This window comes from Balaenoptera ricei, chromosome 9 (assembly GCF_028023285.1).
Source record: "Balaenoptera ricei isolate mBalRic1 chromosome 9, mBalRic1.hap2, whole genome shotgun sequence".
NCBI classification, from domain to species: Eukaryota; Metazoa; Chordata; class Mammalia; order Artiodactyla; family Balaenopteridae; genus Balaenoptera; species Balaenoptera ricei.
This window is the reverse complement of record NC_082647.1, coordinates 3,394,632-3,417,025: the sequence shown is the minus strand read 5'-3', so window position 1 is coordinate 3,417,025 and position 22,394 is coordinate 3,394,632. Positions and strand designations below refer to the sequence as shown.

The following is a 22,394-nucleotide window of genomic DNA, read 5'->3' as shown; positions in this document are numbered from 1 at the left end:
AAAGGTACAAGTCCAGTGAAATTCGGAAACCAACTGTACATGGACAGTAAGGAAAGGAAGGAATAGAAATGGTTGGAGCTAATTCCAGTGTGTTTCTACCGAGAGACCAGGTAAGTGGAAGCACATCAAAGAGAATTCTCTAGGAGGAAAAGAGTTTATTTGGTTTTCAAAATATTGAATGTGGTGTAAAAGTTTTGGGTAAAAGCATCTATGCTGAAAGGCCCAACACAAGCTGAAAATATGAGTCTAGAACTCAGAAGATAGATCAAGCATAAAAATATGAATTCTGTAAGAAGCCTCATAAGAAAGCAGAAATGAATGTGCTCTTCCAGACCAAGGGTGTAGACCAACAAGGGAGACCCCCAAGAGTGGCAGGTTGGTGCCTGCATCCATTCAAGGGGTCTGTACAGCAGAAGGGAAAGGCAAAGAGGCTGGAAGGAGGAAGGCAGGAGGAGATTGAAAGCAGTGACCTGCCATGGAATGAAGAAGGGAGAAGGATTCCTATCACCTTTATCACGTACCGCAGAGAGAGCGAGCGGGCTGGAAATTAGAAAGATATCATTATGTACGGCAGCGGGACATCCGCTTGGAGGTGGCACTTTGAGGACGTCCGGAGGATAATGCAGTGGGTTCAAAGTGATAGAAAGTGAACCAGTGTAGACTTTCCTTATGAACTGCCATGATAGTTAAAAAGAAGAAGGAGTCGGAGGGGTGGTGGGGGGAACGACCAAGGATTTTTTAATGTGGGAGATTTGAATTCTACAGATTCGGGAGAAGGAACAAGGAGAGGGAGTGATGAAAAATATAAGGCATGTAATTTGTAGTAGAGGAGTTGATAAAGTTCAACAGGTATCAGGAGGGAATGGGGTCAAGATCTCAGAGGTTAGTCCTGGAGAGGAAGGATGGGGGGAGGTCTGAAGGAAGGTGCTTGCCATAGGGATGAGGAGTGGGTGATGGATTTGAGAAGGACTTAAGAAGTTAATTTGGCACCATTTGGAGATAGATTGAATTGAGCCAGAGGAGGAAGGAGACAAAGAATGGAGTCAGGAGAAACTAGGTTTTCAGCTCAGATTACTGAGGGGATGCGGGAGCCACCGACTGGGATAGGAAGTATCAAAGGAGAACTAGGTTTGAAGGGTAGATAAGAGATAACTTGGAGAATATTGAGTTTGGGGTGCCTGTGACACATAAGATGGAGATGTCGAGGGGGGAATCTGGTACACTGGTCTACAGTTGAGGAGATCTGTGAAATTACCAATATTCAGATAATCATAGTTTAAAACTACAAGAGTGGAAGGTTTCATAGAGGAAGAAGATGTAAAGTGAGTCTGGGTTAGTGTGCGTGATGGGGCTGAGGTAGGAAAGACTGGAGAGAAATCAAAAATGTGGCTCAGGGGGTGATGAGGGGAGAGGATCAGAAAGAAAGCTGTGGGCAGAGTGATGTTTCAGAAACATTAGAAGCAGACCAAATATGACCTTAGCCCAAGACAAGCCCTTCACTGGTTATTTTTTCCCAATTATTGAATGCCAGTATCAACTATGTTGCATGATATATTTTAAAAAATAATATGCTGAAATTGTCTTCCCATCTTGTGAATGGTGTTTTGGGTAACAGGTTTTCATGCATTCATTTTCCAAGAGCAATTTGTTGCTGTGGGAAGAAACCAAAGTAACTTACATTCATGAACTTCGAAAAGTCCACTCACAGAAAAATAACAATGCAGTCTTATCAGCTTCCAACTCTTTGTACTTTTTTCCATGATCAGAAGTATTTAGAGTCTGTTTTAAAGAAAGAAGCATAAATAAAAGAGAAAGAGACCACACACACAAAAAAAGACTTTTATCTCTCCAAGGAACAAATTCTTTCAGTGAGATATAGCTTACCGTTAATGTGTTTTGAGGTAAGGCATCGATGGTGCAAATGAAACTCTTGAAATTTGTCCTCTTTCAAAGTTGTTTTCTTTGTGCCTGGGGTTCTTTTGGCTCCAGGTCACGGGAATATCTTGTGGAAGAGAATGGTACTTGATTGTTTCCTCTTGGAGCAATGAGAGAATCCTCGCATCTTCCTCCCACTTCCCCGTTTTTTTGAGTAGCACTTGAGTCATAATTGCACTTTCATGTTAAAGGCTTTCCATTTGCATTAACAGTTTACTCTGGAATGCTTCTGTCCCATACATAGTTGGCAGATCCAGTCGCTACGTCTTGACTCTCTTTCATTTCGTGTGAATTTTTCTAATTAGTGATTTAGTTTTCCAGATATTCTATTACATTTCCCATCCATATATGCTTTTTTTTTCTTTTTGCCTGACAGTACAGACATAGAATTGTAAAGGGGTAGTTCTCTCTCATCTTCTTCTTACCATTGCCCTTATAAGGTTATTTTAATTCTGTCTTCCTTTTTCTCATCGGTTCCACTCAGAAGATAGTCACAAAGCTGAATTTCAGGGTCATTTGCAGGTATATTTAAAGAGGTATGCAAAGATGTAAGTCTAGGGGTTTGGGAATGTCATAACCAGAGAATGAATTGAAATCACTGTTCCCAGATGGATTAAATAAGACCAAGAAAGACAGCACATGTCCTTACTTTGCATGTTTATTATGTCTGTTGGTATTCTGGATTTTTCAGTTGACAACAATCAACTTGGATTTGTAACTTGAGAGTTAAGAGCTGTACCCTTTGTTCAGGCAATTTCCAATATGTGCTTAGAGAGAAACAGACCTCAGGCCAAATCTTGCTTGCGTTTGACTCAATTTTCCTATCCTAAAAATGGAATCCTGATACCTTCCTCATGCAGATTGAATGCATCCGTGTATGCTAAGGAGCTGGCACGCTACCTAGTACATAGTATGTGCTTCAAAATGCCAGCGACTCTCGACACCAGCATCACCACCACCGTCTCCTTCAGTGCTTTGGACTGTTCTCTGCGGTCATTTCAAAGGCTTCCTCCGAGGGTTTTTGCCTATAATGCCCCCCCACCAGCCCCTCACTTCTTCTGTACTGACACTCTTTGGATAAGGAATTTGTCTATTTGTTTTAGAAGTTGCTGCAAGTTTTTAGGGAGGGAGCCCAGTAACTCAGTGTACTCACATCTGATTTATTAGCTATCTTTTTTCTTTGGATTTAAACTAGATATGTTATTTACCTATTGCTGTGTAAGAAACTATCCAAAACTTAGTGGCTCAAGATAACCAACATTTATTATCTCATGGTTACTGTGGGTCAGGAATTCAGGACCATCTTATCTGAGCATCTGTGGCTTACGTTCTTTCGTGAGGTTATCAGCCAGGGCTGCATCATCTGAAGCCTTGACTGCAGGTGAGGAATCCACTTCCAAGCTCCCCGAGTTCCTTGCTGGATGTTGGTGATCGAACGGGGAAGAACCTCGGCCCTCCACCACCCAGACCTCCCCACAGGGCTGCTCGAGTGTCCACACACCATGGTGGCCAGCCTCCCCCAGAGCAAGTGATCTGAAAGGGAGCTAGGAGGTGGCCACGATACCTTTTATAACCCGCTCTCAGAAGCCTGAGACCGTCATTTCCGTCACATTCTGTTTGTTTGAGTCACGAAGTCCCCCAGCACTCAAGGGTGCGGAATCAGGGTCCACCCTCCCTGCTCTGCTCCTCTCCCTTGTGCCCCCACTCCTCCCCTCCCCTTTGCCTTTCCTCCGCCCTCCTCTACCCTTTCTGGACCTCACTTTCCTATCTCAACAAGCAGAGGTAATCTTTTGCCTTCCTGGGGTTACTGTGAAAATAAAGTGAGACACACAGTATGAAAAGACACATAGTTGGAAGGAGAGGTCGGAAACACTACGCAGCACAGCACCCGACGCCATAACCGTGGAGAAGTGGGACGGATCCACCCAGCTTGTGCTCCGGCATCTGCTCACAGAGGCGACGTTGTGTCAGAGCTCAAGGACCTCTGAGGGGCTCTCTGAGCATCAGTCTGCTCAGGACACAGGGGCTGGTCCACAGGCCCTTCCTTCTTCTCCTGGGGGGGCACCGCCGTGCAGCGCTTCAGAAACAGCAGTCAGGGCCCTCTGGTCCTGCTCAGACCGCCATGGCAGCTCCCTGTGAAGTTCTTCTTCACGGTCTTGTTCCTTAGAGGTTATTTCTTCATAATAACCAGTACTCAAGGTAATTCCCCAGTCAGATGCCCATCTCCTGCCATCCAGCAGTCACCCCAGGCCCCAGGTGTCTGGTTCAGGAGTCTTGACATCACTGGAAGCAAAAGGTCATTGGGACTTAAGTGCTGTTGTTTATTTTTTATATCTGGGCCCTTTTTCTCCAAATAACTGATCCACTGTGATTTCCTAGAAATTAATCTGGGGGCCCAGACTAGATGGGGGGTCAGAGGTATTAGCAGATCCTGCCCATTTTTCTTTTGAAGATTCACTTCCATCATCAGTTCCAAACGCATCCATATGACACGTGCTCTACAGTAGATCTGTCCGCCTCGGCTGCATGTCCCTCACCTGTCATCTGCAGAAAGCTGCTTGCGAAATGCTAGTCCCTGAACATCTGCCCACACAGGGTGCCAGCTCTCCAAAGTTCCACAGGTAGCGGAAAGAAAGTGAAGTGTACGGTTCTCACTTCAACCCTGCACGGTAACCCATCACATTCCACACCCTGGGGAGGGCCTCTGTCCAGAAAGCTGGAGAGGATGGAGACCACGTTCTCCCTTCTTTGGGGGTATCCCTCGCATTGTAGTCACTGCATTTATGGGTTGGGGAGTATTCTCCTGGTTCAAGAGTTTAAGAGGGACATCTGAGATTTGGGAGTTACAGGAGTTTGGAAATGCTGTTTTGTTGTTGTTACCTTAGTTTTGAAAGCCATGCTCCCCTTGCAATGAGTTCTTAGTTTATTGACCACTCCGTGAAGCTGAAACCTGCACATCAAATTGTCCAAGGGGGCAGGAGCTTGCCCAGTTAAGCCTATCTTGGCTTCAGGACTCACCGAGGATACACAGTAGCATCGGCCGAGGTTTACAGCAGTGCGTGGGTCTTACGGTTTCAGGGTCCAGCTGGCTGTCGGGCAGCCTCCAGTGAGCAGTGTCCTCGTTAGTCCTGTGCTACACTTAGTTGAGCTGGAAGTCTCTGCCCCTGATTTAATCACAAGCCAGGTAGTCATGGAGATGACCTCTGACCTCTAGCCTCTGGCTGCCCGTAAACTACATGCAAATGGTGAAAATAAAACAAACAAGATATGCAAATTAACTTCCTGAGTAAATAAAAGACTTTGCCGCCAGGTCTCCTGACTAACTACTTTTGGTCCAGGGATGTTTATTAGGATTCACAGTGATTTGAAAAATATCATAATCACAACCATTGTCTCAATGCTTGTTTTATTGTTTCTTGTTTTTTTTTGTCTGTTTCAGATATATCAACACTCCTATACTGGATATTATGTCCTGAGCAAAATTCCTCATGGGTAAGATTGTTCTTTCATTTTCTTTCAACGCGAAATCTGCAAAACAAAGCACAAAGCAGAGCGCTGACTAGTTGCTTAATTCTTAGGGCAGGAAATGAGGCACCTTATTTCTTGACAGCAAAGTGTCCCGACGCTGTGGGACCTCCGTGATGCCTCCAGGGCCGAGGGGGTCACTTGAGTCCAGTTTCTTGCCCATTTGTGAAGCCCCCCCTTCCTAGAACAGCTCCACTACCTCCTGCTCTGGTTCCCAGGTTTGCAGAGAAAGATTCCCCCTTCCCCCGCCCCACTTTGTAATCAGCTGTGGCCCCTCTAGGGCATGGTGATTCGACCTAGGAATCCCAGGAGGGTTTCTGGTTTATATACATAATAGAGAAGGCAGCACCCCTAAGCTCATCTTATTTCTCAAAAATGCAAGATTTGGGACCCAAAAGTGTGAGCGGGGAGGAAAGACATGAGTGCAAGCGTGATTTTGCTGAGTTTTCAGTTCTGGGTAGACACAGCCACACACAACGTGGGGTGCGTTATCAGGAGCTCATCTTTGGAGTCCGGAGGTGTTAAGACATGGTTGAAGTTTGGTGAAGCCATTTGTTGCGTGGGCACGGGGAAAACCAGTTGCAGAGCAAGGAGAGTGTGGCAGGGATGGCTTTTGTTGCTTCCATTTTATTCTTTCTTTCTCTCCCCTCGTCTTCCTCCTTTCTCCTTCCTCCTCCCCTCCCCCACCCACCTACAACCCCTCCACCCTCACCCCTGCCTGTATTCTTGTTCCCACCTTTTCCTTCTCTCTCATACTCTCCATGGTTTCTCTCACTTTTTTTTCGAAAAGGTGAAGTGCTCAGGAAATGTTCAAAGAAATTGGATTGTACTGCTGGCAGTGTTGTGTAAATTCCCGTGACTATTTACGGGGAGGCATCCTAATTTTCCTAAGCAAATTTAAACAAACAGCAGGAGTTGCTAAAAAGTTTTGTTCCATAGGAGAGCATTAATCACGGCATGGATGTTTCACAACTGCTGCTGTCTGTTTTCTACTAAGTTTAGGTAGAATATGAGCATATCCTTGGAAAACAAACATGGGGAAAATAATTTCATTTGATAAATAAAAGATACATGCAGACATGCGGCCAAATGTGATTAATCGTTTCTGTTAGACTATTAGAAAAATCAAGCCCCGAGAAACTGAAGATGACCCCCGTAGTGAAAATAAAGTATCCATAGGTGTTTTTTTTTAAAGCATAGTTCAAATAGAAACTCAAATGCTTTTCACTAAGGAGGAATTATTCTATTATTTTTCAAGCAGATATGCATCTTCAAAGGTCACGGCAGGCAGGAGTATAATTATGCCTTGAGATTTATCTACCCCTTCTGGGAACAATAGAATTTATTGTAGATGATGGATATTTCATTTCATCTTATATAAATTTGTAAAACTCGAAACTTGAAAAGCATTTTGTGCTTGACACATGGTATAAAGACTTTACTGCATCAGTTAGAATTTAAGAGAACTAGGTTCTGAGAACCTGGCACAAGAGTTTGCCAAACCAGCCACAAACCGAAGGACAAGGTGGTGTGTGCTGAAGGCTTGGTTTCAGCGCTCACAATGAGGATGATGATCTCCCCATAGAGGATGCCAACAAAGAGTGAGCTGCTTTTCGTATTTTAAAAATAATCATAGTAATAATAATTGCCGTCATGTATTGAATGAGTCTCAAGTGCGCCTACCCTAGCACATCAGTCCTGCAAAAAAGCATTCTTCTCCTCCTTTCACAGTGAGAACTGTCTGTCATCTCATAGCTGGTGCCCAGGAGAGCTGGAATCCAGCATAGCCTGGCTCGCTCTCAGTCCTGTGCCATCAAAACAACCACCTTGGGTAAAATTACAGCTGTAAATATCAGATTTTTAGTGGTGCTAATTTATTGCTTCTCTAAGTGTCACTGAACCAAACTTGGGTCCGCTCGCCCACACACAGTAAAGCCAATCTACTGACACCAGGTTGTGGTGAAGGAAAGTGCAGCGTTTACTGCAGGCGCCAAGCAAGGAGTCCAGGTAGCTAGTGCTTAAAAGGCCCAAACTCCCCAAAGGCTTCAGGAGAAGGTTTTTAATGACAGGATGAGAGAGGGGGGTGGTGGGGTGTGTAATCAGCTCGTGGACCTTCTTCTGATTGGTTGGTGGTGAGGTAATTGGGAGTCAACATCATCAACCCTCTGGTTCCAACTGGTCTGGGGTCTACATGCTTGTGGGCAGCATGCAGTTAACTTCTTCCACCTGGTAGGGGCTTCAGTATCTGCAAAACAGCTCAAAGGACATGGCTCAGAATAGTATCTATGGCCCTTGAGGAGGAACTGAAGGTCCTTGACTTTGTTTAATGGCTATACTGTTATTATTTTGTCTTGTTTGACTGTTTTCCTTTCCTTCTGCATTTTCTCACTTCTCTGATTAAATTTACTCGTTGGAACTTGCAGAAAGCCTAGGTATGCTACAGGTTTTCTACAGACAAGAGGCAGGCAGAAGGCATGGGGTGAGGGGTCTGTTCCGGGGAGGCCCCATATGGTCCTGCTTAGTTACATAAGGACTCTTATAAGATTGAAAGATGTAGCAGATTACTTGTTACATTTATGGGAAACAGTCTCTGGTGGATGAGGATGTCTATGGTTCATCTCATCACCACGTAAACTGACAGCTTCTCCAAAAATGGCATTGCTCGACCATTTATGCAAAATAAATGAACTGATTAATTTCAAATATTGTCAAAATCTTATTTGTATTAATGAGACAGTGGATTTCCAAACTGGATGGGACTTTAGGCTTTGAGCTTTTGCAGCTTCAGCCTCCAAAGGGGGCTTGTTGAGCTCAGTCAGTTGTGCCAGGGCTCCACCAGTTGGCAGGGGGAGAACACAGCCCCGTAGCTGGGTTTGGGGTATCAAGGAAAGCACAATTGTCTTTTTAAAATAAAACTATCTCTATTAAAATATTTAAATTTACATTACTCATAGGACCAAAAATCTGAGAGCTTCTCTTGATACTTCTGGAGTCACAGATCTGTATCTTTTTCTCAAATTCTCACCTCTTCTTTCATCCCTCTCTCCCCTCAATTCCTCTCTTCCAGCCAGAGGCCATTCAGTATGCAGGATGGCATTATTTGTCCTTTATAGCTTTTTTTATTTTTTTCCCTTGGCTTCAGACTTTCCAACCAATCACAGAGAAGGATCAAATTAATTTTTCAGTGCTCTCTAAACTCTGGTTTCCTTCCTTTTGCCAATGACGGAAGAATCTGGGAAGGGGGTATCCTCTTTTCTGTCTCTTCCACGAGCCATAAAGAGGCCTTCGTGTCCTGTGTTTAAATTCCTCCTCCTCCTCCAGTTGTGACCTCTGCAGCTGGAGCCCACTAGAACCCCATGTGCATGTAACGGCTTGGGTTATAAGGAGAATGCCGAGCCAAGTGAATTTTCATTTATTCAGAGATCTAGAACCTAAGGGTAGGTGCGTTTGACTTTCACATACTAAATTTTCAAAAATTGTATTCTTAAAGGACATGTCTTTTATGCAAATTTGTTTATTAAGCCAGAATTAAAGCTATTATTTTTAACATAAAGTGTTTCACTAAGTCTTTATATCAGAATGTCAACAAAATAAAGCAATCTTTCATAATAGAGATTATAACCAGCTAATCTTCTCTGTTAAGGGTCCATTGTGTGTTTTCATAGCAGTTTTTGGTAGACTTGGCTGTTTCTTGTGATTTTCCTGACATGACTCTTTTTTGGACTAGTTTTCCCATTGGCTTGAGTGCTGTTTTTAGAAAAATTATATTTCTATATAATTATAATTTCTTATATCTTTTAGGATCATTCTGAAAATCATATGGGCTAGAGAAAATCAATCCTTCTATAACAGAAATCAATTTTAAGAAAAATTTGGTATACCCCATAGTTATGTAGCATTGGCATTTTGGAGTTTGGCAAACAGAGCAATAATAGAACAGAAACTGAGAAGTATTCAGAGGCATTTTTGTTTACATGTCAGGCCGTCTTCTGTGGATATCGTTGCCCTAACCTTGCTTATTTACCTGTACCAAACAAATTGTACAGAATTGTATTCCTTTGGAATTCTGGTTGACTTATGAAGTCACATTCTGCATCTGTGAAAATAATAAACTGAGACAGGGATTGCTTCTGCCCAGGGTTACTCTCTAACTTTATAGGCTGGGATGCAGAAGAGCATTCCATTTATTTAGAAAATAGAAATCTAGGTTGACAACATAGCACAATGCCCAGTACCTTGCCTGATATCATGACATAGGAGTTAAGAACTGAAGCCCTGTGGTCCCATAGACCTTAATGTGAATCCCAGTCTGCAGCTGACTCTTGGCTGTGTGACCTTGATAGTTGCTGTACTTCTACAGATCTTAGTTTCCATATTTTTAAAAAGATGTTAATAATAGTGCTCACCTCATAGGCACATTATAAGAATTAAGTGGAATGATACATGCAAAGTGCACAGCAGAGAATTTTGCTTCTAGTGAATGCCTGGGAGTGTTATTCCTCATATTGTAATATATCCCCAATCTATATTTATAGTCTTGTAATTAAATTTTTTTAGACTTTACTTTCTAGCCAGCTCAAATCCTTTCTGTTACAAGGAGAGGAACGATATAACCCCTACAATAATAAAATTCCCTTTAATAATTTTTCAAAGCTAAGACTTGTTCTGTGACACTCAGGTGATTTTAATGCCCATGGGATTTTTTTTAAATTAATTAATTAATTAATTTATTTATTTATTGGCTGCGTTGGGTCTTTGTTGCTGCGCGCAGGCTTTCTGTAGTTGCAGCAAGCGGGGCCTACTCTTTGTTGCGGTGCACAGGCTTCTCATTGCGGTGGCTTCTCTTGTTGTGCAGCACAGGCTCTAGGTGCGCAGGCGTCAGTAGTTGTGGCACGCAGGCTCAGTAGTTGCGGCTCGCGGGCTCTAGAGCGCAGGCTCAGTAGTTGTGGTGCACAGGCTTAGTTGCTCTGCGGCATGTGGGATCTTCCTGGACCAGGGCTCGAACCCGTGTCCCCTGCATTGGCAGGCGGAGTCTTTTTTTTTTAAATTTATTTATTTATTTATTTATTTATTTATTTATTTATTTATTTTTGGCTGTGTTGGGTCTTCGTTTCTGTGCGAGGGCTTTCTCTAGTTGCGGCGAGCGGGGGCCACTCTTCATCGTGGTGTGCGGGCCTTTCACTGCCACGGCCTCTCTTGTTGCGGAGCACGGGCTCCAGACGCGCAGGCTCAGTAGTTGTGGCTCACGGGCCTAGTTGCTCCGCGGCATGTGGGATCTTCCCAGACCAGGGCTCGAACCCATGTCCCCCTGCACTGGCAGGCAGACTCAACCACTGCGCCACCAGGGAAGACCGGCAGGTGGATTCGTAACCACTGTGCCACCAGGGAAGTCCTGCCCATGTGATTTTAATTTCTCTCTTAAAAGAGATGTCTATAGCTTCAACTATCTACAGTTCTCAATGCTCAGTAAGTTCTTTTTATCTCATCTCAATCTGACTTACTGCAATTGATTTTTAAGACTTTCTTGTTTTGCCTCCAGTGGAAGCAGAAAAGACAATATAAGTCAACAAACATTTATTGAAATGCTGTATTGAGCAACAAAAGCACAGTTGCTATCCTTAAGTTCAAAATCTTCTTGAAGAGGAAAGACACAGACTTATATAACAATATAAAGTTAAGTGCCTCAAATGGGTATTTTAAACACTGAACACAAAAGAAGAGATGTCATAAAGGATCTCAGAAAGGAATTCTGGCTTGAGCGGAGCCTTATAATTGAGTAAGTTTTGTTTGGTTTGGTTTGGTTTGGTCTAATAGATGGAGACAGAGAGGAGATATTCCAGGTCGGGTAAATCATTAAACAGGCTTGACCTTTTCCGTGAGCCAGCATCTTTCTGGAGTTAGTGGGGTGCCAGGCCAGGCCCGAGCAGGGCTGTTCTCATGGGGCTCTGCATGGGGAGAGATAGGGTTGGGTGGGTTTAGGGTGAGCCTGGAGTGTGGAAGACCTAAACCCCACCCCAGTGTGATGGGTCTTTCCAATAAAAACACACTGAACACCGGGCAGAAGAGAGACGTGGTGAAGGTGGCGGGCGTAGATTAGTTTTATGTGTGTGTCTAGAGAGAAGGAAAGGGATGGTCGCGAGCATGGAGCCAATTAGGAGACCCGGTGCGGAGCAGTGAAGGCTCAGCGTAGAGACCACATGATTGGGATTATGGGTGTCTGGTGTTCACTTGGAAAATGAAGACAGATGCCAAGGGTTTATACTCCATGTCCCTCTAATTAAATCTGTGGCAGCCTGTGCCTGTGTGAGTTGAGCATGATGCATGAGACTATTGAAAGTAGTGAGTTCATGAGGGCAGCGGGGAGAATCCCAGCAGTGTCAGTGTCTCCACATCTCCTGCCCCAGGACCCTGCACTGGACCTTCCACTCAGACCCACTTTGCTCTGCAGAGCTGCCGGAAGTTGCATGAATAGGATTGCTTGTATACCTTGAGGAAGTGCCAACATGAAGCCAAAATGTAGCAGAAAGAGAGTTCTTAGAATGGCATTTACGTGTCTACCATGGCATCTGGCAGGGAGAGTCCTGCTGTTATCGGCATGCACAATAATTTCAGAACTCTGGACAGCTCCGAGCTCTCCTGCAGGACTTGGTCTTCGCTGCTTCCCCCTCTCCTGCTCCCTTCCCCTCCAGGCCTCCCTCCTTCTCTCCCTTCCTCCCCTGAAATCCAAACTGTTAGCAAGCACTATCAAAATAACATGAACTTTAAAGTCAAATCTATCTGGGAATAAATTCCCAGTCAGCCTTTCTACCTGTGTAATCATGGAAAAGTTTCTTTGCTTCTCTCGGCACTATTACTCCGTACATATGGTGGAAATAAAATGCCTGACTGATAGGGTTCATGTAAAGGTTATGAAATACTGTAGGATAACGAGATGATGCATTTAAGTGCCTATTTTGGAGTGCAGAAAGCACTACGGGCTTTCTTCATGGTGGAACCGAGACCTTCCATTACACAACCAAATCTAATGAATCTCCCTCCCTGCAATTTCCCTACCTTTAGACAGAAAATAAATTTCATCCTCAGTGCCAGCTCTGATCAGTTCTAATGGTTTCCTGGAGCTCTGAGTTTAAAGGTGGTCTAGAGCTATGCCTGGGCTCTGTGGGGAAGGATGCCGTGATCGACGCGTCGGGGCTGGCGGTGGAGGGGAGTGGAGATGCGTGTGATGCCTTCCAGGTGCCGGACCTGCTTGCCTCAAGGACCGCATCGGTGACGTGTGCCATCACTGCCCGCCTAAGAAGGTGCTCCTGCCTTTGCTCTCTCCGTCCTTCACCCCATCCTCCACACGCACGCCAGAAACTTCCTGCTCACGGTGTCCAACTCCTTCTGATACATCAAAACCCCTCCTCTAAAAATCCCCCTGCAGCTTCCTGCACCCCTGGAGTAAGATTGCCTCTCATTTCACACTGTAATGTATCCTTGCGTTAGATTGCTAGTTACCTTGTTGTGGGTATATAATGTTTCTGAACAGAATGTTCAGAAATGTTTTCAATATGCATTTACTGCCCGACCCATTTCTCTCCTGAATTCTAAGGTGTCAGGTGTCAGAAAGAGGGGTTTTGCTGGGAGGGGCTTGGCCTGTGTCTGTGGCCCTGGTGGCCGTTGCCCAGGATGAGAACAGGGGTGCCCAAGAATAACCACAGGAGAGGCTGCACCCGCAGATCTGAGCTACCAGCAGAAAAGCCACTAGCCACATGCAAAGGGGTTCTTTTCCACTGAATCATTTGCTGTCCTCAAAAACTTGCTTACCACATCTGAAGATTTTCAAGCAAACAAACCCGTTTGGAAATGAGGTGAAGATATGCATGATGCATCATTTTGTCAGGCGCCTTGTGGAACCTAAACTTGTGTGTCCGTATCCTTGAATTGTCCCCAACGCAAGAGGGAGTCCATAGATGTTGGCTGACAGTTGAGGAAGTTAGTTAATTAATTAAATGATATTGTCTAGTATAAGAAGATGCAAGCCTGGGACCCACCCCAAATCAGTTAGACCAGAGTCTCAGAGGGTGGGACCTCAGGAGAGTTTTTTTAAACTTACTCAGGTGTTTCTAGTTTGGATATCTGGGGTCAGCTGGTTCTACCCCACTTCTTCACTTGCTCTCATCACTAAGTGACCCCCAGGATTTTATCCGGAGCTGAGAAATAACCCTTCTATTTCCGGAAAAAAATGACAAACATTTCCCCAGAAACACTAATTTCCTTGTCCTCTCGACAGAGAAATAGTGGCAGATCGCCGGTTAACAGCGTTCTTGGAGATTTATTTAATGATATGCATTAAAGCCTCAATAGCATTGACGTCTGCACCACGGAGATGAGATACAGCCTGCGCTTCTGTCTTCTCAGTTCATCCCCAGAAAGGGACCGTGATGCCAGGCTCCTTCTGTGTCTGGGCTGGAGTTTGACGTGAGCGCCACCTAGCGGGCTCAGCCTGGAAGCCGCCTATTCCGACTCGTGCATTTCGGAGCTCGGCTGCTCGCCAGCTTCTCTTGAAAAATCACAGGGCCAGTTCTAAGTCACACCAAATTAGAGGCAGCTGTGTTGAACCCTTTCAACGGGGCCTGAGTGTCAGTCACCTGAGAAGGCTCTGTCTGCATCCCTGAGGTCAGCTGTGTTCGTGCTCACAGACCTTTTCCTAAAGAGAAAAGGCTGGTGCGCGTGGCGGACTGCCCTGGAGGGCGAGCCCGCCAGACGCTTGCAGCGCGTGTGCTGTGCGTGCACTCCTGCTGCAAAGCGACGGCACTCACGCCCGCCACGAGCCAGGGCTGTACCAGCCACGGGCAGAGAGTGGAAAGGCCACGGGTGTCGCTTGCCGTCTCGTCTGTTCTGTTCTATCTGCACGTCACCTTCTCTCTGCTCCAGGCGGTCCCTACGGGGGCTGGACACAAAGCCCCCTGCCTTATTTACTTCAGTGACATTCGCATAGATTAAACCTCAAGGACAGCCTTGTCCAGAAAAGCAGCACTCAAGGACGGCGGGATGGGTGGTCACCCAGACCCTAGAGAGACAAGGATATACGGGTCACATCTACATAACTGCAGCCTCATTGCAGCATAACTTACTTAAGAGTAAAACTCACACTTTTTAAATGAGAAGTTTTCATTATGTTCTGACGAATGGGTGCAATCACAGAAGCACCTCCACAACCAAGATAGGGAACATTTCCATCTCCCCAGAATATTCCGCCATGCCCATCCTCCACCCACTGTGGTGGCCCCTGGCGTCCATCCCTGTAGTTTTGCCTTTTCCAGAATGTCTTATATATGGAGTCATATTTACGTAGTCCTGTGTGAGTGGCTGCTTCGTTAGCGTGACTGCTTTTGAGGTTCACCCACGTCGCTGCCGGTGCAGGTAGGTCATTCTTTTTATTGCTGAGAAGTGGTCCAGTGAGTGGATAGACTAATTTGTTTATGTGTTCGCCATGTAACATTTGAGTGGTTTCCAGCTTGAGGCTGTTATGAATAAAACTGCTGTGAATGTTCGCGTACAGAATTTCTTATAGGCACGTTTTCATTTTTCTTGGGTAAATAGCTAGAGGTAGAATGGCTGGGTCGTACAGTAAATGTATAATTTGGTAAGAAACTGCCAAACTGTTATCCAAGGTGGCTGTTTAGACCCCCTTTTGTAAACTCCCTACCCCATCAGGCTGGGGTCTTTGGTCCCCATCCTCCACCTGGTCCCTGCGCGAGGCCGGCTGGTTTGCGTGCTGGGGCTCCTGCCCAGGGCAGAGCCTGTGCCTCTCCTGCCCCGACGTGGGCACTCGGGGGCCTTCCAGCCTGGTCCCCACAACCGTTCCCTTTGCAGCGCTCTGTAAGTGACAGGTCCTTGGGGAAGTAGGTGGCGAGCAGGGTGGAAACTTCCTGAAGAGGCTGTTCGTGGGCGGCCCTGGCACAAACCTCAGGGGCGGTTAAGAGGGCTCCGGCCCCAAGCATCGCTCACTTCCTGGACAGATTGATTTAGGAGGAGGAGTCTCTTTTTGAGAATCACTTCTCATTGGTGGAAGGACCAGGTCCAAAAGCGTGCATGTTCCAGCAGCTTGGCCCTGAACTGGGTCTGCCAGCTGCTTCAAGGCTGACGGGGAGCAGAGGCCCCGCACCCAGCATCCAGCATCTGTGCAGCAGACACCTGCCTCTGACCTTCGGGTTCCCATCTAGGCTAGCAAAGGGCATGGTAGGCTTTGTCAGACTTGCCTGTCTGTTCTGTTGTTGTATCTTGACTACAGCAGGGAAGGAGGCAGGCCACGGTGTTGGTCCTCCAAAGGACAGCCCATCCAGGCTGTGTATTGGGCTAATAAGTATTTCTGAAGCTGCTCACAATGGACGAAAGAACATAAGCTGTTGTGGCATTTCCTCATTGAGAAGGCCTGATTCCCAGGCCTGAATTGCACAGCATTCGGTGGAGATGACACAGCTGTTTGTTCACGTGAAGCTTTCGGCTCCCAGGACTCAGCTCGGCCAGCACCGCCTGCCGCCAGTGGGACGCTTGGGGCAGGTCGATGCACTGCCGGGGCCGAGGCACCTGGATTAAGAAGTCACACGACAGTAAGGCTTCTGCCTGTCGGGACTGGAAGTTAACAACCCTCCCCTATAGCTCTGTGTTCTCTCCATCCAACAAGACCTATGGAGGTTCCCACACTGCAGGGGGAGGGCTGGGGCCCAAGAACCCTGTAGAGCAGGGGTCCCCAACCCCCGGGCCACGGACCGGCACTAGTCCGTGGCCTGTTAGGAACCGGGCCACACAGCAGGAGGGGAGTGGCGGGCGGGCGAGCGAAGCTTCATCCGTGTGCATAGCCGCTTCCCATGCCCGCGTTACCACCTGAGCTCCACCTCCTGTCAGCATTGTGGTGAGTTGTATAATTATTTCATGATATATTACAATGTAATAATAACAGAAATAAAGTGCACAGTAAATGTAATGTGCTTGAATCATCCCAGAACCATCCACCACGCCCCCTCCACCCCCCAGTCAGTGGAAAAATTGTCTTCCATGAAACTGGTCCCTGGCGCCAAAAAGGTGTGGACCGCCGCTGTAGAGAGTTAGCCTGGTCCATGAACTCAGACATGTGGACACCAGTTCCCAAGTACGAACAGAAGGTCAAGGCTTTTCCATCTCTCTGCACATCTTTGTTCACCGCATCATGGCCCTGATGTACATTTCTATCGATATATTCCAAGCGCTTGGACGGGCTTTTGGGGCAGTGCTAACAAACGCGGCTTCCTCCCAGGCCCCCTGCACAAACGGCCCAACGTGGAAAGTAAGGAGAGAAGAAAATTCAAATCAGGGCTGATGTGAGTCTCACACTTAAGCGTCAGTGGTGTCAGAACTAGAATTCCTGAACCAGGACTGAAGCTAAGGGCAGACGTCCTGCTGAGGCCCGTGAACGTGGCCCCAGGGAGGGTGCTGCCATCCTTTGCCGGCCCCTGGTCTCTCTCCCTTCCTTGCAGGCCACAGGCAGCCCTCGGGATCCTTCCTGTGCTTCTCTCCCTGCAGTTCCCTACTGCTGACCTTGTGACGTCTGAACACCATCCAGCTGCCGGGCTCCGTCCACTCAGCTTGAAACCATTTCGCCCAAACTGCCCTGCCCAGACCCACCCGTCACTCCAGGCAGGAGCCACGCTCGTTCCACTTTCCGTCTTTGTCACCTCGGTGCTTCAGATGAAGTTCTTTCCTTATTCCTCTATGCGTGTCCTTAAAAGCCGTACCGTGTAAGCTCCAGCGTAGGCCCAAATTCCTTTCTGCTCCCTAATGTCTTGAGTTCATTTATGAATGAATGAATGAACCTTCGAATGCATAAGTAGGCATTTCGTGAGCACTTATCATACGTCTGATTCGGGGACCTTAACATATGGTAGCTTATTTTGTACTCGTGACAATGATGGGGTGTAGGTCTTAGCCCCACTTCAGAGATGAGAAAGCTGAGACTCGAGGTTGGAGTAGCCTGCTCCAGGTCACACAGCTGGTTGTTGGCCAGCACTTCAGCGGGGCTCTTGCGGCTCCAAGCCTAGCATCGTCTCTGTGACGCCACTTTGCTCTGCATTCTGGTCTGACGAGAGCCGCTGGGCAACTGAGCACCACGCCCTTCGTTTTCCGGAGGTAACTCTTCCTCCTTGTGTCGAGGGCCCTTTGAAGCACACAGTAGGGACGGTATTCACTAGCTCTGAGGTCCGGGGATGACCCAGTAACCAGCATTGTTTGACCAGCGGAGGTGACTTTGATGGGTGCCTCTACTCAGTGTGTGTCTGCATGGCCTCGAGCTGCAATTTACGTTCTGTTTGACCTCAGAGAGTAGCAGTTAACATCGGTGCTGTTTTGATTTGACAAACAAAAGAGATCTGAAGCAAATAAGTGACCCCTATCAAAAGAAAATTATACATCATCACATATTAAGTATAAACATGCTAAGAGGCCGGACGGGAGGGTACCCCGAGGGCCCTGTGTGTCCCTGGTGATCCCGGACCACCCGCCGGAGACCACGGCTCCAGGCTAGCCCCCTCCAGTCTGCTGTGCCCTGTCCCATGTGTCGGCTACCAAGACAGCGTTACCTCCTAGAGGAGAGGCTCTGGGGTTTGGAAGCAGTGAAGGGGCGCTTTTCCCAAAGGAAAGTCATCCCTGAGAGTCTCTGTCCCGTGAGGAAGCGGTGAGTGTGCACCTCGGTGGAGGTGACCTTTCGAACCTGGGCTGAAGGTCGCGGAGCTGGGTTCTCCTGTGTAACCTCAGGCACTGCCCTTGGTCTCCTTGTTCCTAGAGCTAAAGGCAACTGCTCCAGATGCTCTAAAGGGCTGTCAGAGTCTTATGTGACTTTGGAAAGACCTAAGAATATTTTTTTGGTTTTGCATTAAAATTCCTACTTCCATGTGTTGAGCGTACATGAGCTTTCAAATGACCATCCCCTGTTCCCCCCCGCCCACTTTCCCAGGAACCCTGAGAAAAAGAGGGAAAACTTGTCTTTTGAGAGTCAAGGAAATCCGATGGCACTGATTGCCCTAGTCCCTGCGGGCACAGCCAGGTATTTATCTGAAATTATGTGGCTGGACCACGTGGCGATGCTGAGAGCTCAATCCAGGGAGGGAACTCGGGCATGCTTATTTTGTAGGGAATAGAAATCTGAAATAGAAGGGTTGGGTTGAACCCTTTTGAAGAAAAAGCAGGTGAACAGAAAGGTCAATACTCAAGACAAGAGAAACCCAGAGCGGCCAAAACAGGCAGTGCCCCACCCTTGCAGAGGAAAGCTGTCCTTGCCCATGGAGAGGCTGGTGTCCCTGTCTGAATTCCAGGTCTCATCCCTTCACTCTGTCCAGCTCACCGCGCAGCTTCTGATGACAGTTGAGCTAAATTGATTCATTCACGTGAGCCTGGTCAACTGGCCCGTAGTATTTCTCATCAAAAATTAATAGACTACCTTTCTCGGTTATATATAGATTCTTATGAGTTTGACTAAAATTTGGCTGTAAAAAGTCATCTAATCAAAGTCAATTAAAAATATAAAGAAATATATCCTTCAGAAGAATTGGTTCTTACCATGCAGTGGTAACCACTAAGCACAGGTCCCACTGTTGTCGATGATGGTAGTGTTGTGGTTGATCTTTATGTTTGACTTTCACCTTCAGATCCCTGTGTTTCATAGATGCTAAACAACGCAACTCCAGTCATAGGAAATGTTTATTTTCAGAGGTGGGATGCCCTCTGCCACTTTCAACTTCTTGTTGACAACAAGATGACCATCCTATCACCAACAGGGCATTAGGCCAGGCCACTTGTCCTTTTGGTATCTAGTGCTATTTTTGGCATGATTTTTAGACCTACGGAGAGAAAGGTCTTCTGTGAAAGTGATCATATCATTTTGAGTTCCTAGGTGTCCTTATTATCTTGACATGGACCAAAAAAAACTGACTTTAGTTATGTCAAATTGTCTATTGCTGATTTGTTACCAAATTAATGCCAAACACTAAGTAGCATTAGAATGGAAGAAATACTTTTTACCACAAAGCAGAGAATTCAGTCTTGGATAAAGAATGTTTTCCCAGTCTATGGAGAAAAATCATCTGTGTGCGTGTGTGTGTGTGTGTGTGTGTGTGTGTGTGTGTGTGTGTGTGTGTGTAGGAGGAGGAGAGAGGGAGAATGCTTCTAAAGAGAAAAATTTCTAATTTAAGTCCACTGCTTTCTTTTTCCCCCAATTAAAGTCAATCTGAAAATCATTTTTTTAATTTATTTTTTATTTCTGTAGCATCTTTACTGGAGTATAATTGCTTTACAATGGTGTGTTAGTTTCTGCTGTATAAAAAAGTGAATCAGCTATATGTATACATATATCCCCATATCTCCTCCCTCTTGCATCTCCCTCCCACCCTCCCTATCTCACCCCTCTAGGTGGTCACAAAGCACCGAGCTGATCTCCCTGTGCTATGCGGCTGCTTCCCACTAGCTATCTATTTTACATTTGGTGGTGTATACATGTCCATGCCACTCTCTAACTTCGTCCCAGCTTACCCTTTCCCCTCCCTGTGTCTACAGAGTGAAGTAAGTCAGAAAGAAAAAAACAAATACCATATGCTAACACATATATATGAAGCATACATTTGTCATGAGAAGCCAGACCTGAAAAAAGATTCCTTTGAAAATAGAGACCATTGCTACCAATGTAGTCGTCTCTAAAAGCAGCGTGATACATGAAATATTTTCATAAAGAAATGGCAAAAAAATTTCTTTTCCATCCAACTTCAAGGATTCTTCACTAGATGGAATCAGCCAGAGATGCAGGAATATATCTGCAGAGGGCTTTATCAGCAGGACCTGCTCTGGAAACCTGTGAGTTCTGCCAGCTTCCTACAGGTCCACAAAAGTGGCCCATGGGCTACACAGGGGAGATGGTTAGGAAGCTTGATGTAAGACTCATCCAGATCATTCTCAAGCTGTTTCTCTTTTTTCTACCAACAGGTTGAACTCTTTAAAGAGCCATGTTTTCAAAAGCTTATTTCTCGACCCCAGAAATTTTATACAATCATAACCAAAAGAAAAATCGGCTAGCACTGATACAGCAGTTTCTAGGTCAGATATTGTTCTTAGTGCTTTCCACATACCCCTCATCGAATGCTTACAATATACCTATGATGTAAAGGCTCTTACTGGCCCTTTTACATATTAAAAACCCAGGCATAGAGGGTACAATGGCACAGCGAGTCAGTGGCAGAGCCCCCATCAGCCCCCAGGCGGCCTGGTTGCAGGGATGGCTCTGCTAAGGGTGGGCGCGCTGCCTGTTTCTGCCGCTCTGGGCTTCTCTTGTCTGCGTATTGACCTTTCTGTTGACCCCCGTCCTTCTTCAAAAGAATGAATGAGGAGCTCCAGGTCAAGAGGGCAGAGCAACTTTCTCTATTTTCAGGTGCTCTTAAGCCCCACCGATACAACAGAAAGTACAATTTAACGCATGACCCACAAGGAGCAAAGAGAAGAAATATAAACAACAAAACTGAAAGTCGGAAAGCAAAGGGAGAGTGGGAAATGATGCAGCCCGAACATAAGACAGCCGAGTCCCACAACAAGAACTGACCTGGTTTCTCCTAACCCCTCCCCACCCGCCCCCAGAGTGGTCCTCAGCACACAAGGCACAGGCAGTGCTCAGTTTAGACCGCATGGTGCTTCTCCTGGTTGGCTGTGGTCTCCACTCTGGTGGTTTAACCCTTGAGAATATCGCCTCTGAAGAGAAGGCTTCGGCATGGGCCCCTCCAGCTGCTTTTGGAAAGTCGATGGATGGGCTGTGGAAGAAAAACAAGGACCATCTGAAAATTAAGAAGCCATCAGAACCCCAGTTTTCCCTTGCCTACTCCCCTGAAGACCGGAGGTTTATTTCTTGGCCAGGGTAGAGCAGAGGCCCTCCGATAGAGGAACACTGGGACAGTTTAAGGTCTGAAACAGGGACGAAGAGATGCTCGCACCGGATGGAGAGACTTCCTTCTCTTTCCTTGTCCCAGACACGAGGCAGCTACGCCTCACCCACCGGGGTGGGGACTGAGGGATCCTTTCCAGAAGAAACCGACCAAGCCAGGTCCAGGGGATGCCGACCAGAGGAACCAAATGCCCAGGCAAACCTTCCCGTGCTCCTCAGAACTGCCCACCAGCTCCTCAGCCCCAGGTTCCTAAATGTGGGCCCACGAGAAAGAGCGTGATTTGACTGAAGAAACCTTCTCACCTGAAGGATAGAAATCAAACCAACAGACAGAAGCAGGTATTTTGGAGAAAATAGGGATCATAAGAGGAGAAGCAAGTGTTAGGACAAAACCTCTTCTTAATATCCTCAGGTAATATGTTACTCTCATGAGACAAAACAGAACAATACATACTTTTTTTAATTTCAGAGAACAAAAAGCTCTTAGAAATGAAAAATGTGATAGAAATGAAACTCAATGGAAAAGCTTAAAGGCAAAGGTGAGGACATTTTCCAGAAAATACAACAGAGACACAGACAGACAAAGAGGTATGAAAAGTGGAAAAGAAGGATAAGATACAGAAAATAGAGAAAAGACATGAAGATTTAGGGGCCCAGCTGAGAAATTTAGAAGCACATTTAGGAGTTAGCTAAATGTAATTTTTAATGATACAAATGAACTTATTTACAAAAGAGAAATAGATTCACAGACATAGAAAACAAACTTACGGTTACCAAAGGGGAAAGGTAAAAAACAGGGGAGGGATAAATTAGGAGTTTGGGATTAACATATAGTAGTGTGTACTACTATTTATAAAATAGATAAACAACAAGGACCTACTGTATAGCACAGGGAACTATACTCAATATCTTGTAATAACCTATGATGGAAAAGACTCAAAAAGAATATATATATATATATGTGTACATATATCTGAATCACTTTGCTGGACACCTGAAA

General features: G+C 46.0%; 1 protein-coding gene across 1 annotated transcript in view; it reads left to right on the top strand.

The window, feature by feature from the left end:
• DPP6 (dipeptidyl peptidase like 6) overlaps positions 1-22,394 on the top strand; it is a 586,350-nt gene that overhangs the window by 322,948 nt on the left and 241,008 nt on the right. Inside the window, exon 6 of the mRNA XM_059932967.1 lies at positions 5,375-5,427. Coding sequence (XP_059788950.1) covers positions 5,375-5,427 — 53 coding nt within the window. The remainder of the gene's footprint in view (positions 1-5,374; positions 5,428-22,394) is intronic.